At 31.8% G+C, this 19,409-nt stretch overlaps 2 protein-coding genes and 1 long non-coding RNA gene across 10 annotated transcripts; 1 reads left to right on the top strand and 2 right to left on the bottom strand.

Moving 5' to 3' along the window:
• Positions 1–452: 452 nt before the first annotated feature.
• LOC134249592 (isocitrate dehydrogenase [NAD] subunit gamma, mitochondrial-like) lies at positions 453–17,177 on the bottom strand. 8 transcript variants are annotated; one of them, XR_009988319.1, is made up of 16 exons: positions 17,057–17,177; positions 9,189–9,278; positions 8,719–8,807; positions 7,814–7,929; positions 7,473–7,530; positions 7,135–7,267; positions 6,376–6,509; positions 6,121–6,223; positions 5,676–5,822; positions 5,162–5,256; positions 4,959–5,019; positions 4,604–4,692; positions 3,997–4,043; positions 2,505–2,527; positions 1,761–1,785; positions 453–740 (listed from the first exon to the last, which is right to left on the bottom strand). XR_009988319.1 is itself a non-coding variant. In XM_062731929.1 (15 exons), exons 1-13 carry the CDS (start codon positions 17,129–17,131, stop codon positions 4,004–4,006), a joined length of 1,230 nt encoding a protein of 409 aa, XP_062587913.1. In that variant the 5' UTR covers positions 17,132–17,177; the 3' UTR covers positions 453–740; positions 2,505–2,527; positions 3,997–4,003. The 8 variants fall into 8 exon arrangements, 7 of the variants coding, with proteins under 7 accessions (XP_062587913.1, XP_062587912.1, XP_062587914.1 ...); XM_062731929.1 differs by lacking the exon at positions 1,761–1,785; XM_062731928.1 differs by lacking the exon at positions 2,505–2,527.
• On the bottom strand, positions 12,870–14,305 carry LOC134249596 (uncharacterized). Its single transcript, XR_009988320.1, has 3 exons — positions 14,055–14,305; positions 13,611–13,687; positions 12,870–13,015 (listed from the first exon to the last, which is right to left on the bottom strand). It is a non-coding gene; the product is annotated as an uncharacterized LOC134249596 (long non-coding RNA).
• A 13-nt stretch (positions 17,178–17,190) lies between the features above and the next one.
• On the top strand, positions 17,191–18,952 carry LOC134249594 (acyl-CoA-binding domain-containing protein 6-like; the record flags this gene model as incomplete). The annotated part of the gene is made up of 3 exons (XM_062731935.1): positions 17,191–17,285; positions 17,956–18,235; positions 18,801–18,952. Coding segments are annotated over exons 2-3 (291 nt in total), but the record flags the coding sequence as incomplete, so codon positions are not given.
• Between the last annotated feature and the right edge of the window lie 457 nt (positions 18,953–19,409).

Genomic DNA, 19,409 nt, shown 5'->3' with positions numbered 1-19,409 from the left:
TCACATTTCGGCAAGGGACACTCTTATTCATCATAACTATGCACTTACTCGTAATTCATGATCAGCTAAATACCCATGAGCAGAGAAATTAATTTTCAAATAATTGATGCATTTTCGCTAAATACTGTATACATTTTTATTTATCCAAAGATACTATGTGCCAAAATTGGTTCCAGAGAAGAAGTTGACAATGTTCAAATGTCAAGACACTAGAGTTAATTTATGAAGGACATGACCAGAAAATCAATTCCTTTAAACGGATGTCAAGATAATCATGCAGGAAAAGGACATACTGTGAAAACACTCTTTAATAATAATAAAAGAACTGTTTAAAGAACACCTAAATGTTGTCTCAAGTGCAGTCTCTTTCAAATCTCATATTTTAGATAAACTGTATGTGCCTCAACACTGCTCAGTGTATTATATTCATATACAATAATGCATGTTCTTAATTCAGTTCAGATCTTCATCTTTTAATAAAAACAAATACATATATATGTAGGAACACAATAACATAATGGAAAATAATTTAAGTAAATTTAACTAATATAACAATTTAAAAGGAAAAATTAAAAAAAAATTCTTTCACTTCATGCAATTGAAACATAAACAGTACTGGAAGCTGCTAAAACTGTTCTTTTTTTCTTCTAAATTTACAAAACACTTTTAACATTTTACAAAATATTCCTTTTGGATAGCTTCATTGTTCAGTAGTGGTACCCCTTTTCTTCATTGTTCCTCTATATCAAAAGAAGAAGTGAAAGTAAATATTTATCATTTTCAAAGCATATTCATATGGATTTTAACACATGCTGGCAGTTGTCAATACACAGGTTACAGAACAGTTCAATAAAAAACAAAAAAAAATAATTAAAAGAAATATTTTTAGAATATATACATGTTCCAAAATAAAAAGTTTAATTTTAAGCAGTCAGTAAATTTGTTTAATACTGTCCCCCAACAGAAAACAGCCTGACTCAAAAATTTTTAACCTCAAAGAAAGATTTTTTTTAAATTTGAAACTTTTCTCCCCAATCTGATTAAAATTAGATGTTAGATCCACTCGCATACGCGCTACACTAACTAATTAAAATTAGATGTTTAGATCCTCTCGCATACTCGCTATACTAACATCTAACAACATCCCATTGAAGGTCATGTCAGAGGTCAAATTCTATCAACCAATCAAAACGTTGCCTGCAAAGTCATTGTACATTGTTGAAGCAAATAAGTCTAGAGCTGTTCCGAGTTTGACCTCTGACATGACCTCCAATGGGATGTTGTTAGATGTTAGTGTAGCGAGTATGCGAGTGGGTCTAACATCGTTTTAATCAGATTGTTTATCGAGTATGCGAGCGTCTCTAAACATCTAATTTTAATTAGATTGTTTTCTCCCTTACTAAAAATTATCCTTACCTATCAATCCAATTTTTTATGCAGTCAGAAGAGGGTAAGAAAACATTTTTAAAGATAACTTCTGATAAAAATGATAATACATTGTATTTCTCTTCAAGTGCAAAAAGGGTTGTCCTTATTGCCACAAGGAAGGGGAATTCCCTGACTTATAGATATTAGCTCCTGCTTACTCTGGTAACCCCCCCCCCCCCCCATCTCAATTCTCAGTTAGGAGAGGAACCAATTACCTTGGCATTTGTGACTTTTTCATTAAAGACATGTATAACACCTGTAATAATTGTTTCTGATATTTAATTTTTTTTATTTGTGAATTGTTCATAAAAATCATGCTTCTTAAAACTTACCATGTGGACAGTCTAATCATGCAGCCTGTCAGACATTAATAAAAACAAAAAACATTTCAATTAGTACATGTATCATACCATCAGCTTACTACATGTATCTATTCAAACACTCAATTTATGCATAAAATACACACAGTTCTCACCAGTTCTTATATTTGTATGTGACTCATAGCAAATGTTAGTGACTGGGCAAATTTTAAAATACAAAAAATTAGCAGAAATTAGGTAATGTTAGGAAAAGAAGGAAATTAATGTCAAATCAATATTCACATTTGAATTAAAAACCAATCACTAGAAACATATATTATGAATTTTATACATGCAATTTTAGCACATGTAACTTCTGCATTAACAAAACTTATCTGCCAATGCAGTCAGCATTACTTGTAATACAGCAATAATTTATTATATTATTTTCATTAACATCATTGGATATATCTTCAAAGAGCAAAGGCAGGTGTTGGTGCAATTAAATGAGGGATTCTAGATAGTTAAATGCTGGGTATGTGTTAAGCTGCTTAAATTTTGAATATGAAATATTATTTTGTAATTTTCTATAGAAAGCTTTACATAATTCTTAGTCTTAAAGGCATTTATAGATGTCAGTCTCAAGTTAATATAACTCTGACCAGTGTCAGTAAGAGTTTTATTCATTAAACAGAATTAGTAAAAGTATATTATGAACAGTTATCTGAATATTATTAGAAACAGATTCAGTTTAAGTTTAATCAAAATTCAACTTACTTATTTAAGATGTTCTAACTGCCCTTCAAGCGAAAAACAGACACTAGTTGTTTTAATATTGTCGTATTTTAAAACCATGTCAAAGAGTGTTATATATAGCTATTCAACATTGTGGTGTTCATAGCGAAATCTAAGAATAGAAAATGATACACATGTACTGTTTTAGACTATAGCTAGCCTATTTCTCAACTAATAAAATCTAGCTTAACTACAGAAAATGCTTCATGAACAAGTTTCTAAATAGTGCTTTGTCTATATGATAATCCCACAGCATTCCTCCATACACAAAGCAATAAGAGCTGCATTTTTGAAAATTTTATTATACCCCCCGCTTGAAAAGCGGGAGGGTATATAGTAATCGTTAATTCCGTCCGTCTGTACGTCCGTCCGTCCGTCTGTCCGTCCGTCTGTTACGCTTTGGGGTACCCATCTCTTATCCGCAACTCCTCTTATACCACTGAATGAAATTTGATGAAACTTTCACAGAATCTTTATTACATATTGCCATTGTGCACCTCCTATTTTACTTTTTGATCCGACACATATTTTGGGTTTCCCATAGCAAAACATGGACACTGCCATTTATACACATATGGGAAGCGGGGGGTATCATTTAGTGAGCCCATTGCTCACAGTACCTCTAGCTTTTGTGTTAAAATGTGTTATTATGATAAATTTGTATGTAACTTAAACCTTTATGATCAATTGGACTAAAATAAAGCAAAAGAAAGACTTTTATATACAATCCAAAATACAGTTTTATATAATAAATCATTATTGTACAGGATGACATTAATGTCATTTTGATTCAATCGAAGCTAATGAATAGTTCTTCCATTGCAAATATAAACAAGAAAAGTTTAATAATGTTATTTTTTCAGTCATTGAAATTAATTATTTACAATTTTGCAACAAAAAATTCCGACATCAAAGTTGCAGCTCATACTGCTTCAATGAATATGCCTGCATGGTGCCCTTCATGAAATATAGGTTTACAGTAACTAGTAAACAGAACATTCCTGCTTAAATTTCATTGAAAATTGTTGAATTACAGTAAAATTATTGCATATCTATTATTAAATCATAAATGTTTCTCAATGATCATGATAAATAGAGTACTAGACATAAAAAAAAAATGTATAAATTCTCTTGAAAGCACAAATTTCCATTTAGAACTAACAAAAGAAATGCTTTTATAACAACCCTTTTGAGCAATAGCCTTATCCATGGTAATTTTCTATGCAATTTTTTTAAGTACACTGTACATGAGCAAAGCTGTAGCTTGAATAGTTTGCTTTGCTATTGCATTTTAATAACTTGACGTTCAACTTTGTTTGAAGACAAACACTGCTGCTAAAACCTACAAGATAATTAATATAAACACATATACATGATTACATGTATCTAGCAAGTTATGACAGCAAGGACCCAAAGCCAGCCAGTATAAAATGCAGAACAAGGGTAGGTAGATAGGGTTATATTTTCATCATACCATTACCTCATCTGAGGCTGTAAATATTTTGTGCTGCAGTGGAACTCCTGAGAAAAACCAAGCATTAAAATTCTAATGAATGTTGTTAATGCTACTAAAAAATAAAATGTCCAACTTTCTGAAGCCTTTATGAAAGCAAACATGCACAGTCTACTATGTATAAAAATAAAACTAGAGTTTAAGTTAAATATGTCTGTTGATAGATAAATAAATTTATCATAACAAAATTAAATATCGAAAGTTTGTCAGTAATTTAAATGCATATGATTTTTATTCAAGCAATAAAAGCAAATGTATTAAAAGAAACGAGGTTGAAAACAGGCAAATAAAATGAAATTCACTGAATTTATTTACATGAATTCAATCTCTACCACAAATATGCTTCATACTTTCTTGAAATTCATCTTACATGAATATCATACACAATGCATTTTTTTCATTTTAGATGTTATATTCAAGAAAAATATTCTAAAAGTGGATAGCACTATAAAAACTAATGGAAAAATCTGGGAGTAAATACACATCCTGGTAATAAAACTAGGCAAAATAACCCTTCTCAAACCTAGATCTGCATTTAACAATCAAGCATTTGTGTGCCGTTACTCACCAACTAGACGTCTTTGGTTTAATATCATCTATGATGGCTTGTACAACTTCTAAAGTTGTTGCATGACCTCCTAGATCTGGGGTCTGAATCTGCAGAGGGAAAGTTATTTACAAAACGATGCTCAGAAATATACAGTCACGTTATTCATGTACATTTTGATGTGTTTACATTTGTACAACCCAATTTCTCTGATTTCTCATGCAATGGTGAGTATAATTTTATTTAAAGTATACATTTGCCTTTGCTTTAGAATAATTGAATTATATATATATATGTAACTGGTAAAAAGAATTCTACAGAATAATTTAAGAATTAAAGTTTTCTAAACAGTCATTTCAAATTTTTGACTCCTTACCCTGTCCTCAGACAAAACCTTCATCACAGATTCTCGGATTAACTCAGCGTGGTGGTTATAGCTACAGGAATGCAAAAAAATTTAGGAATTAAAAACAAAATAATTTTACATTTTTATTCTGGATAAAACATCAATGAGTAAGATATAGCTCTATGCTTTCTTCCATTTTTCAGACTTTTGAAAGGATACTGTTTCTGACTTACCCAATGTAGTCCAACATATCACAGCTTGCTAACAACATTCCTGTGGGATTGGCAATATTCTTCCCTTTCATACTGCGACCAGAACTTCTAGTTCCCTGTGAGAAAACATTTCAATATTAATAGAATATCTTATGATGTTGGAAATGCAATAAGATACCTGTATCTCTAACATCATCAACATGCTTTGACTTCCTGCTTTCTATAAAACAAGGTCAATTACCCCTTTATTCAATGACATGTAAAATCTTGCTCTAGATTTAAAAATTTCCCAAATTAGCTGTATGTAAAATTACAATGCACATGATTTTAGCACACCTTTGATACATAAAAAATGTATATAAATGGTCTTTTTAACTTTTTTTAATTATAAAAAAATATAATAATAAATCCCAATAAGAGTTAACTTTCTTTTTAGAGGGTCATTGAACCTTACATTTCTTTCCTCTGGAATGTATAGAGAAATAATATATTCCTTGCAAACAAAAAATCTTTAAATATTCACAGAAGTGCAAACCATTTCAAAGACAGCGTAGTTGTCCCCGATGTTCATGCCTGGAATCACCCCGGGGCCCCCGACCAGCCCAGCGGTGATGTTACTCAGGATGTTACCGTAGAGATTGGGCATCACTAGGACATCAAACTGCTGAGGCTTAGACACCATCTGGTCAATAAAAAGTAAGTGTTGTAGCTAATGTACTACATCTGTACATTTTAGTCAAATATAAATGATACTTCTTCTATGGACCTATAATTTCATACCTATTAGGTTTAAGCAGTACAACTAAATCTGAAAATAGTCTTTGTCTTCATTTAATATTCTGAAAATGTTTTTTTCCATTACTGATACAGGTGTATTACTTTCATAAATTTTATAATAACTCTTTTAATGCTGATATAAGTTTAATAAATTGACTCTCATAATTAAGTAATACATTTAATTGATATACTATACTACACACCTGCATACTGGCATTGTCTACAATCATGTCACTGAACTCAATGTCTGGGTACTGACAGGCCACCTTTCTACAAGATTCTAAGAAAAGTCCATCTCCTAATTTCCTGAGAAAAAAAGAGAGAGAAAATAGAAAATTAAAAATCATTTAGTAATGATATAGCATATTAATTTAAAAAAGCAAGGTTTCTGCAAAGAAATTTAAGGAAGTAAAATTAGATGAAGACAGGAATTCATTCACACTACACAATGAACTTACATGATGTTTGCCTTGTGAATAGCTGTGACCTTCTTTCTACCATGGGTCTTGGCAAATTCGAAGGCATATTTAGCAATCTTGGTAGACTTTGCTGCTGTTATTATTTTCAGATTCTCTATACAGCCTGGTACAATCTACAATGATTATTTCATAATAACCTTTACTCTCTGTTTCTCTGATTTAATGCTCTCTGGAGAATCATTACAGGTCAGCTATAAGTGTATGTTATACCAGGTAATTTTCACTTAAAAAAAAATGAATTTTTCATAAAATAAACAATTTTTTTTTTTTTTTTACAACAAATGGGGAATTTTAAATTTTTTCTGATACCAAATTTTCATGAAACTGCTATTTGGAAATTATAAGCAAGAGTAATTTTCATGAATTTTGGTTACATTTACTGTAAATGTATTAAATATAGCGGTGTATTCTTTTTAGCGATTTTGGTGGAAAGCAGAGTCCGGTAATTCAAGTACATCGCTAAATGTCTAGTATATTAACTTTTATAACTAGAAACTTCAGACAGCGCTAAATCAAATCTACGCTAACTTTTGAAAATTGAATTTCTGCCAAATATTGTACACGCCAAATGTAATACATTTACAGTATCTAATCCTTAGCAGTATAGATGAATATGAAAAAGTGAAATTTTAGTGAGTTGACCAGTTGCATATAAATCAGGCCAAAATAAAGTTTTTTGCAAATAAAAAGTAATTTACTGAACTCATCAACAGAGACACTTTAGAGTGATGACCTTACCTCATATTCTAGGTTTGAGTATTCTCCCTCTGTATTTTCCCTTATTAAGATGATGTCTAAGTTTTGGTGTCGAGTGTGGACTCCAGCAATGGATTTACACCACACAATACTGGCAAATAAATCCAGCTTTGTCCTATTCAAAATATACAGATAGATTTATTTACCTCTAACAGTATTTAATTACTACTTTACACTGAAATCTGATAATTATTGAAGAATACTTCGAGTTTTTTATTCAGGTTTTCTAAAATAAAAGAGGGAATTAAAACATTTTCATTGCTTAAATGATGCCAAAGTTACATTATGTCATGTGAGATTTCAAATGGTTTGATACCTACCTTAGTTCAACATTCATGGATTTGAATCCTGGTTCGTCAAATTTACTCTCAATATTTCCTACAAAATTACACGATATATTACTTCATAACTTTTTTGCACAATGAAATTAACCTTCATTTTATTAAACATGTTTTAACTGGTTTCTTTTACTTACGTTTTTGTTTGGAGTAACTTTCATATAATTTTGTTTAAAACCCTAAAACTATGATTGCATTATCGTTACATCATTGCTTTTTAAATTCATAATCTATCAATACTTCTCCTTCTCAAATGTTTAATTATTATAATTCAATTATTGCATTACATATCATTTTAAAGATAAATAGTGCATGCTGTTTACCTTTGAGAGCTATTCCATTGCGCTGCACTGACAGGATAGCACTGCGTAGTGTTTCCTCATCACTTGTGCTAGCATTTATTTCCAAATTCTCGAAATCTACAGGGGCCCCTGCATATCTAAAGAAGATAATGTTTACTATCCACCCTTGGAAAATTTTCATACAATTTTTGCCTCCAATTTTGACTTCCAGCGATAAATCTATTGACTGATGATGTCATAATGACTTCAGTAGCATTGTGACTTCATCAGGATTTCAGATTATTCTTGCAGTATTATCTTACTCCAAAAAATTCAAACCTCAGAAATTATATTATACTGTTAATACATCAGTATAATAAAACGCTTATCCACTGGTTGCGAGTGGGATAGCTCTTTTATCAAACCCTTGACAGGAACTATTCCTTTCGGGCAAGCTAGCCCTCGGGGAATAGTTCCCTGTCTTGGGTTTGATAAAAGAGCTATCCAACTCAGAACCAGTGGATATGTGTATATTAATATAAATTTAAATTTGTCTTTAAAATATTATTGTTGAGTAAAGTAGGATACAATAATTATAATACAATTCTGTATAAAAATGGGTGCTAAGTTCAAGTTCAATTAAATTTTACAAAAGTACATTATTATATGCTGTAGTTGCTGAAAAGTATATGCATTAGATGCAATAAAATACTTGAACACTGATATCATGCATATTACGAATATGTGGAAGAGATTTGGATAAAAAGATATCTTTAACCATTTTACTCCTGACATTTCCAATCCATAGGATTTCTCTGTTTTCTTTCTTGGTTACACTGAGTTCAAGCTAATGACGTTTTGCTGTATCTGATTTGCATAAAGAGAATTCTCTTTGTTCAAAACAAACTTAGTCTAATGATTTTATTTACTTTTTACACAAACATTACCTGAACACTTCCTCTACATAAGATAATAACTCTGGTCCAACGCCATCTCCTGTCAAGGCTGTCACAGTAGTTCTTCCTCCATATTTACTCTGCATCAATACCGGAAAACAAAATCATTACAGAGAAATAGCGTTCTCAAGCGGGTTATTATGTTACACAGTAAAATCATTTACTTTAAAATCTTTTTAAAATACTTAAATAAACACAAACATGACAAAATGATAAAATTATACACTGTATTTAATAAAAGACACAAACAGTAAAACTTGGGGAGGAAGTCACTGACCCAAATATTCTTTATATCAGAAATGAAGTAAGTCCTTTACAGTATTTGTAAAACCAACATGGCGGCGTCCGAGTTTCTTTATAACTGCATCATGTGCATGAGCTTAATTTACTGCAATTATCTTCCCTGGACAATAATACAAACAAATAAAGACTATGCAAACATAAACATGTAGAGTACATACATATTGTGCATGTTGTGGCTCTGTTGAATAGTCTCTGACGTCTGCTCTACGTTGCTGATTAAGAAGACTTCCAGTCACTCTATTTGTTCCCTATAAAACATAATTAATTAATATGCGCTATTTGAATGTTATTTGGACATACCGGTAAAGTGCAGTTGTCCCGGATGCACATTTATTGAAATAATATTAATGCGTCCTGAGCAAAAATTTGCTTAATATACACAGGACACAGACCAATATTACATAGACAGAATTTATCATTTAATTATTGACATTATTAGGAGCAATCATTTCACAATTTATGATTACATTATAGAAGGGATATATTAGCTGTAATAATCAGGTCCAACACAATACCGTGATAAAGGTATATAGCTTGATAAAGCTGTATAGCTTTATCAAGATATTACAAATACCTTGATCAAGGTATTTCATGTAATGAAAATACAAAAAAAAATTCAAAAAATTAATCTAAAAGTCGAATTATGAGTTGTGGTCAGTGTGTCCACTCGTGCATGAAAAGTACTTGGGTACCAAAAAGACAGCATAAAAGAATCTCCTCGCACAACATGCTTTTATACTGTTTTCTTTGTGTTCAACTTTAAGTACTTTACATGCAAGAGTGAATTTACTGACAACAACTCAGAACTAGACTTTTATTATTTATTTTTAAAAATTTTTTTTTGTACTTCCATTACATAAAATACCTTGGTCAAGGTATTTGTAATACCTTGATAAAGCTTTATCAAGCTATATATACAGTGGAGTCGCAAATTCCGGGTCGTCTCCAATTCCGGGTCACTCGCATGTATTTTATGCCTAGTGTTAAAATTTAAGCGCAAAAAACTTTTTGAATACGCTGGTCATGAAGAACTGGGCTTTCTGTATGTAATTAATTACAACATTTTGAATAAAAACTTTAAGAGAGCATCTGACAATCGAAATTCTGAAACGCACGCATTAAAGACTTAGGTGTTTCTGCTGCTGTGACTGGCTACTTTAGTTTTTGTTCGCTGCAGAAAGGCTGATATAAAAGTTCTAGATAAATAATGATAGCTCGAAAGTATGGCAAATGCATTTAGTTTTAACTCAGAAATCAATCATAATAATCGCTGCTCAAATAAAAGTATTATCATTATTAAATCAAACTGTAGTAGTTTCTCTTATTGCGGGTCACGCAATCTCGTGGCATGAACATGTCAAATTTCTATGTACAAAACCAATCGACAACTATGTATTTACCTTGATTATCAAAAGTATTCTAACTGGAAAATATTTTTTCTAAAAATTAAAATCGAGTTAATCCTTCAAATGCATTTTTTAAATAAATTTAATTGTGTTATTTTTAATCCTAATACATTTTTTGATTCGGCATCAGTTTTGTTGTAATTGTTTTAAAAATAATCTAAACATATTTCTGTGGTTGTTTTACTTTTTTCCAAGCTGCATGAATTGTTTTATTTTTCAACATCATAAAAATCGTGTTCCGAAACGTTCCATGAATATTACACGACCGTGAAGTCATACGACCCGGAAATGGAGAAAATGATTCGTAACTGGGGAAGCTAGGCCTTGCTGAAATACCCCTGTAAATAATGTTCCCGTGCAGCTACTTTGAAAACGAAAAGATGTTTGGATGAGTCACTATTTGTTCTTTAAATACATATATTGCATAAAATATAAATTAAAAAGATTTGCAAAATATCAACGAAACACCCTGACGTGACCCGGAATTGGCGACTTCACTGTACTATACATTTATCAGGGTACCCTTGCAGAATATTCCTGAGATGTCCTAAGAAATCCTAAGACAATCTTAAGATTTATTCCTCGGATATCTTGAAAAAATCCTAGGATTATTCCTAAGATTTCCTGAGATGTTTTTGGAACAGGAATTCCTGGGATTTCCTTGGACAGTCCCAATTCAGGGGTTCTAGAAAAATCCCAGGAATCAAAACACCAAGACTTCCCAGGATATCCCAGGAAAATCCCAACACTTAAAATGTCCTAGGAAATCAGGAATTCCTAGGATTTCCTAGAATATCCTAGCCTCCTAGGACATCTTTTTTTTTTAAAAAAAATCATACATAGCAACAAAGCAGAATTATAAGATCTCTGAAAAAAATTTAATGAATGTATGCATTATAAAAATTCATGGCCACACAGAAAAAATAATACATAAAATAATTTTTAAAGAATGCTGATGGTATCTGATACAACAAATTCTTTACAATTTTACTGCTGTAACATTATAGTGCAGTTATGATTCAACATCATGATTTACACACAAGGGGGGAAACAGATTGTCTTATTTTCAAACTATGTTGATACATTCTGAAGCAGCTCTCATAGAATATTTATGATATACATGTACAATGACAAATATTAATAATAATAAAAAAATATTTAAATCAACAACCTAGTGTAGAGAGTAGGGGTGAGGCCCTCAGAGTTCGTCACTTCTGAAGAATTCTGTACAATAAAAGATTCAGATACCAAACAGAACTAATTCATAACACCACCCCCCCCCCATAAAAAAAAACAAAAACAGTATGCACCTGGTGGCAACAAAGTTTGAAAAAGAAAAAACATATAACAAAAACAAAAACATATAGGTCAAAGTCACAAGGTCATTAACCTTGATGTAATTTGAAAGAACTTAATTAGTGGAGTATGGATACTCAATATAAAATATCTACCTTTTATGGTTCAAAAGTAAAAGATTCAATAAGGCTTTATTTTAGCATAACGATGACAGTCAAGGTCATTGGTCTTGGTCTCATTTGAAAGTGGAGTAAGCATACCCAATATGAAGTATCTATATCTCTCATAATTCAAAAGTTATGGCAAAAGGTAAATTGGCAATAGACAGATAAACAGACAGGCAAAAACAATATGTGCCCCCGAAAGAGGCCTTGACCTCTGACCATTTCATTTCAAAATATATATGGGTAATATTTAATTTATAAACAATATTAAATTTGTATTGATGATTAATCATGTTCTGCAGTGGGATCGTCAAAATGAGTTATAATATAAAATGTCATTGCAATATCTGATGGCTTTTTGGAAATGTTAAGAGAACGAAGTGTTACAGACAGACAGATTGACAAACAGAAAGATAAACAGACCCAAATTAATATCCCCCCTGCACCTCGTCAATCCAATATAAGTCGCTCAGCTTTAGTTGATCACTGATGTATCTTCTTTAGATGTACATTTTTCTTCTTCATCGCCAGTGGCCTAGTTGCAGATCGTGAAGCCTTGTTTGCTTTTTCTTCACTCAACTTTTCACTTGTCTTTGCTAAAATAAAATTTTACTTAATGTATTCCATTGTTTAGTCTAAATATGTAATTATTTCTAAGGGATGAAAATCAAACTTGTAAAATTTAGTAGCCAAAGATGCTACATGTATCAAGCTTTCAGATTCTACCAGTCCATAAAAATATGTGTTAAATTTGCCCAAGTAAGATGAACCATTTTTCTCAAAAGATTTATTTTATTCACACTTGCTGCTTGCATAAGGAATAAGGTATGTTAATCAATTGCATACATGACATGATTTACAAATGATGTCATAATAATCTTACTGAATAGCCTTTTTGTAGAAAATAAAATTTTAATTCGCAATAGTTAACCGCTTTACCAGTTTACCACAGCTGTCGTATAAAGTCAATTTACTTGGCATTAAAATACTGTGAATTAAACTCTCCGTGTGAACAGAACATTAAAATCATACATTAACATTATTTGAACAGCTTACCTTTCTCGTCAATATTCTCCTTGTTGTAATTTGCTTCTTTTCCCTTAGTCCGAGTTAAACAGTCTGCAAAGTTATCAATAAAATTTTTTATAAGACGTGTATATAATATTTGTTCTTTTGTAATCTAGCTGAAATTAATTTTAATGATGGCTGTCATTGATATTTCTTGCTGATTTTTTCATTTTTCTGTTCTAAATTTTGCGAATATTATCTTATGAGTTCTACGATATCTGTGTCAGTTTTCCCAACTTAATACAAGTTACAGAGATTGAAATGTACCATAAACTTTCATAGATGACTTTCACATTTACAAAAGTTATTCCCCTTTGCGAGGTCAATCCAGGGTCAACCGGCGTAAGACACTGTTTCCCCTCTATTACCTTACCAACTTTATGTATACGTCCAGTATCTCAGAAATATAGTATGTATGAATTTGTTCATTATGTTTTTAAAGTTGCCCCATATTCTGGCAATACAGTTACAGACCGATATTGTTAGATATAAATGTCTGAAAATAAAAATATTTCCAGGTAACTTACAAAGGACAAAGTGGGAGAAATGAGTGTTACGCCGACAACCGGAGATAACTCTTAGGAATGTGAAATCTGTATATTCTTTCAAGTTTAGAAAAATTTTTTTTTTAAAAATTACAAGATACCTGAAACTTTCTCTTCATTTGGTAGTCTCAATGGGAGTTTCCAGTCTCATAATCCTTGCCAGGCTTCAAGGTTCTGGCTAGAAGATAACAATGCAATGAAGGCTTTATTTAACAGTATAATTCCAAAATTTACACCATGTCAAAACATTCAATGCAAATTTAACAGTACTTAACTGATAATAAATATTTGTTTATAAGTCTTCTGCTTACTAAATTTTAACATGTAAAACCTGGAAATATTTCACTGTGTTAAAAAAAAAATAATGTACGTTTGATCTTCATGGACTAGACTGAATCACAGTATGCCCAAAAACCTTTTACACATATTCAAATCGTTTCTTCTGTTTCAATATTGAAATATTATACAACACATCACATGCACTAAATTATTAAACAATATTTGTGTGTTTAAATACATATTACAAGGAACCACTTGCCACTTACCCCACTGGCCTGTGGCCATGATATCTACACTTCTTCCAACGTTCCCTTTACTGCACTCCTAGCGAAACCAAGATTTTTGGGAAAGAGAACATGGTTTATGTGAAGAATTAGAGTCAATCTTGGACGTAAGTTGTGCATTTCATTACACTTAACCAGTCTCTCTAAACATTGCCGCTCCTTGAACTCCTATTTTGCGCTTCTCGATGAAGTCTCGCGAGAGGATGATACAGGACGGTGTAAAGTTATTTCGTGCCACACCAAGAAAATGCAGTTTGTTTATTCTTGAAAATAATTTGTGATTAATGTGAATTTACGTTTTTTTTTTTTACAAAAAGAAAATATATTTTAGCGAATATTTTCTGATAAATTAATATTCAAAGCTGAGTGTACAGTAAAATATATTTTATACACCGGGTACCAATTGATCGAAGATCACTTTTTTTACCACCTCTCGGAAGTTCGCGCGCAGACATGGTGTAGGGGTATTTTGTACACCTTTAAGAAATATCCCGACATTTTCCCGAGAATCTTGTTTAAAAAAACACGTAAGTTATTTTCAGTGACAAACGACCTGCATATTAGAAAAATAAAAAATAAATAATAAATATCCTTGATCAACCAATTCTACTCACAGAAAGTGTTACAGAAGAAACCACAGTGATACATTTAGGCCAAGAACAATTTGCATGGAAACCGTCCAAACACAAATATGGCGGATCGTGAAGTTGTCACATGTGCTGTAAACAACGACTTTTCTTTGTATCTACAAGCCTGTCACGATGTCTGTAAGTATCTTATTGCTAAGTGATGAATGAAAATTAGTATATCTGGCTATAAAACTATAGGGAAAGCGCATTTTTATCGTATTAAATAGTTATGTTACGACTCGAATTTGGTCAAAACCTTTGAAAAGTTTTTTTTGATCTTTGTTTATGTGGATAAAATTTTCAGGAAACTCTATAAGTTTTACTGCGTTTTTTTTAGATTTTCCTCGTTAAATAAAAGCAATACTCAATATCAAAAACATGAGGAATTATATTCTCAAACTCTGACAATACAACACGATTCTAACCCAACAATATTTGAAATACCAAGCTTTTTAAGTCAGAAAGTGACGAAAGTATGATGTCACAGACCAAGTCATGCTTCTTGAATATGCTGTTTATGTAGTACTTAAATTTGTGTAGTGTACTCTTCTTTCAATGACTCAATAATTACTTTTCTTTTGTATAGTCTCTCTGGCAGTTATGGGTGAATATACAGCGAAATCATACAGATTTGGATGAAGATGTTAAAGATAGTAAAGTCAAAGACAGTTTGATGAACCAAATGACACTGATAAAGAAGAAGATACAAAAAAAAGATACTTTTAGCCAGGCATGTAACTTTGAAGCTGATAGTTTGGTAACCACCTGAGAGATATATAACGTGTATGCAGGTGATGACGGTATAGGAGAGCCATTTCTTATAACGTGCTCTGAGGAAAATATGTTTTATTTTGTCGAAATGAAATGCGAAGTGAAAAATTAAATTGACAGATGAAGAAAATTTACCACTCCATCCTTCTGTTGTATTAATACTTGATGTTGTATTGCAAGATGGCCAAGTTTGTATGACCAGTGCTTTCGAAAAAAAAAACTATGCTTGCACTCAGTTTCCCATGAACGAAGCAATCTAAAGATTAAGTGTAGAATTTAATTCTAATGGATAAAAATCAACTCAGAAATGTGTGATTTGAAAATGGTGAAATATTGTTTGTCTGTAAACAATTTTTTTTAAAAACATATTTATACATGTATAACTCCTCCCTGACAGCATCAATATTTCAGAAAGTATTTAATTTAAAAAATAGTTCTAGGGTCAGTGTCTTTCTATGTATCAAGTATAATATGTAATGATTGAAAATTATTCATTTTATGATTTTCTTGATATTATACATTAAAACTTTAAAAGTAATAAAATTTCCTGTCATTCTGTTTTAACATATATTAACATGTACAAGTTTGTAAAGTTTAATTTGTCTATTTTACAAAAGTCCCAACATTAAGTCAAAAGTCTTAGGAAATGGGATTATCTTAAAAATGATTAACTCCTGGCTTTACGATGAAATGTCCTGGCAAGATTTGGATTTGAAATGTTTAACAAAGAAGTCCTGGGAGATCCTAGGATGTCCTGAAATCAAATCCCAGGATTGTTACTCCTAGGATTTCCTCAAATCAGATTGTGAGGAAATCTTAGGAATTCTTAGGACATCTTAGGAATTCCTGAGAAGCATTTTCAAGTCAGGAATAATTTCTGCAAGGGTACTGTGCTGGACCTGATAATTATTTTCTTTTCATTCAGACATTAAATATAACAGTTTGTCAAGATTTAAAGATGCAGTTATTGAATTATCTGTTCAAAAATTACCAGGTTATCAACTTATAGCGAGCGCAGCGAGCGTCGCTCGTAACCGCGAGCTCTAACGACAACGCCTGGGTGAAGAGAAAATTCGGACTACTGCACATTCATTCTTTAGAATTTTCTGCTGCAGTTATTTTGACCCACAATGCATCACTTAGCAAAGTTGCGTTCTCGCGAGAATGACGGCAAATGTTCAAGAAAAGTTTACTCGCCTTGATTAAATGGATACATATTGAAGATAAATTGTAAACGTAACTTTTTTCATCAACTTTCAGCACTGTTCAGTTTTAACTTACATACGACGTCATGTGACGTCAGAGTCTAGACGCACCAAATGTCACGTGCGGTTTGACGAGCCCGATCTAAATTAAAACAATAGAAGAGTTTGCGCTCGCTCTAACGGTCGCACCGTCAACATATCATATTAATATTCTTGCTGAAAATGATGACATTGATGCGTGATTAATTCTAGAGGATTTTCGAGCTGAAGGAGATATTAAAAAAACAATAATATAATGATTTTAACTTGAGATGAAGAATATATAATTTGATATTTATCATAATTCACTCTTTGTCTTTATGTAGAAGAATTATCTTACGCTTAGCGATCTTTTTAAACTACCAGATGTTGATTTCAGCAAGTTAAAAATTGAACGTTGCATGGGCGCCGCCATTGTTTTAACCTTGACCTTCAAAAGCTTGCGAACTTGTGAAAAGTCTAGAGAAGTTCGATGGTATTCTCGGAATCCCTCAGAAGGTAACCTTGTACTGTTTGGCGCAGTGTGTCAAAATGGAGAACAATTTTCTGGGGTTCCTAATCTTTGACAGGTATAATGGTATAAAGTAATATGATAAATTCTATTCTTTTAAAAGCATTCACGTGCAAAAAATTCGTAAATTTAAGATGCCCATCACAATCTCTTGCTTTACAACAGGTAGAGCAATGCATGTAAAAATTGTTCATCAAATTGCGTTTCCAAAATTTTGAGAGCAACAGGATTTGTGACCTCAGTTAGCCACATATGGTACTTACATACACATTTGCATAGTCAAATACCTGCAATTCTACTTGTCTTATTCTACTGTAGCAAAAATTAAGCCTTATCTCTCTCTTAGATGATTTTTCTTTAGTGCTATTAATTAAAAGATTTTTCTTTTATAGTGCTATTAATTATTAAATATTAGTGCTAATTAATATAGCTTGATAAAGCTATTTATATGCAGTTTTTCACAAAAACGTTTTTTGCAAGAAATAAAAAGTGGCAAGTATGAACTATTTATATACATGTATGTACTATGGGCAATCAAAACTACAACCTGTAATCAAGCTATTTTGAATAGCTTGTCAAACTACATTGTATATAGCTAAATCAAGCTATATAGCTTTATTAAGACATTGTGTGGAACCTGTATAAGTATCTGAGTATGACTTGATTGTGTCCTGCAGACATTTCCAGATTAATTATTTAATAACCCACTCATTCTTAATTTGTGGCAGGAAATGAAGCAAGTGCTGTAAGGAAAATGGGATAATTATCAGGAAAATCCTGTTGAATAAAATTTGAAATCCTTAAAGTGTTATCATGATCTTCACCATCAATGATAGCATTTCCTCTCTTGGACCATAACGCAAAGCAGGATGGCTGTGAACACCCATGTCTTGTCTGCCATGAAGAAGAAAGATGTGGAGAGGGCATCCATGTTATTGTTAACTCCGGGATACGACGTAAACACGATGTCTAAATCAGGGACTCCACTTATCTACGCAGCAAAAATGGGTAAACTTTATTTTTATTACCATGATCAATATATGGTCCTACATCACGAATTGTTATTACTTAAAATTATGAAATTAAACAATGCAAATTGCTTAGTGTACTGTATAATATGAAGGGATTATATAGGCATTGTCATTTTATTTTTAAAAGTTCTATATTCTCAAGTTTCACCATCGCACTTATTATCATATGCACTCAAAAGACCTCAAGCTTTGCTAAATAACATCCAAATATTAAAATATAATCTCTTTGTAGTCAAGTAAATTATCTGTAATATTTTGCTTGTTTATTGTAATATACAAACAGTTTTAAAAAGTCTGTGCTGTAGTAAAGTAAAACATGCTTGAACATGTTGAAGCGAAGTATGAGGAACAGATTCATAGATGAATTTGCTTTCAATTTTTTTATAATAATCAAACTTTGTTATATCCTTAAAGTTCATAATAATTATACTAGTGCCCCGGTATTCAAAACTGAGGGGGGATGAAATTCACTTTGCTATTAGCATAGATTCCTTATATTAACAGTGTTCACTATAAGCATGTTTTACTTTTTTTTTTTGTAGGACTTATTCCGGTAATAGAGAAGCTAATTAATCTTGGAGCTAATGTCAATTGTCTAGACAAAGAAAAGAGAACGGTTCTTCATCATGCATGTCAACGTGGTCCAAGGGAAATAATCCAAGTACTCATCAAAGCTGGATGTGACATGTACAAGGCAAGTCTTTCAATGATCAGCTTTTTATATTAAACTGAAATCCAATACATGTACATGCACAGGCATAGAGTAAATTCCACATGATACACATTGCTTGGTGCATCCAGTAATTTCAAACACATATTTTATATGGCTACATGTGGATACATTGCTAAAGATAGGTTTAAGTGAAAATCCCTAGTCTTCAGTCTAATTAAAATCAGACTTCTTAGATCCGCGTCTTATTCACTCTGCTCAGAGTGAATACAGTGCAGATCTAAGAAGTCTGATTTTAATAAGATTGCCCTAGTCTTTGTCTTTTCCAATGCCATATATGTGCCTCCGGTTGCAATATGAATTCGGGGGGGGGTCAAGGTACATGATGGTACACATGTACTTATAAAACAATTAATGTTTTCATAGGATTCTTTGATTTGAAACAAGATGCACATGCAAACTTCATTTTGTACTGTCGATA

The sequence above is a fragment of the Saccostrea cucullata genome, unplaced genomic scaffold, assembly GCF_032062105.1.
Source record: "Saccostrea cucullata isolate Sc308-1 unplaced genomic scaffold, CSIRO_AGI_Scuc_v1 ctg1060, whole genome shotgun sequence".
NCBI classification, from domain to species: Eukaryota; Metazoa; Mollusca; class Bivalvia; order Ostreida; family Ostreidae; genus Saccostrea; species Saccostrea cuccullata.
Note: the sequence above shows the minus strand (reverse complement) of the source record. Positions and strands in the feature narration are given on the sequence as shown.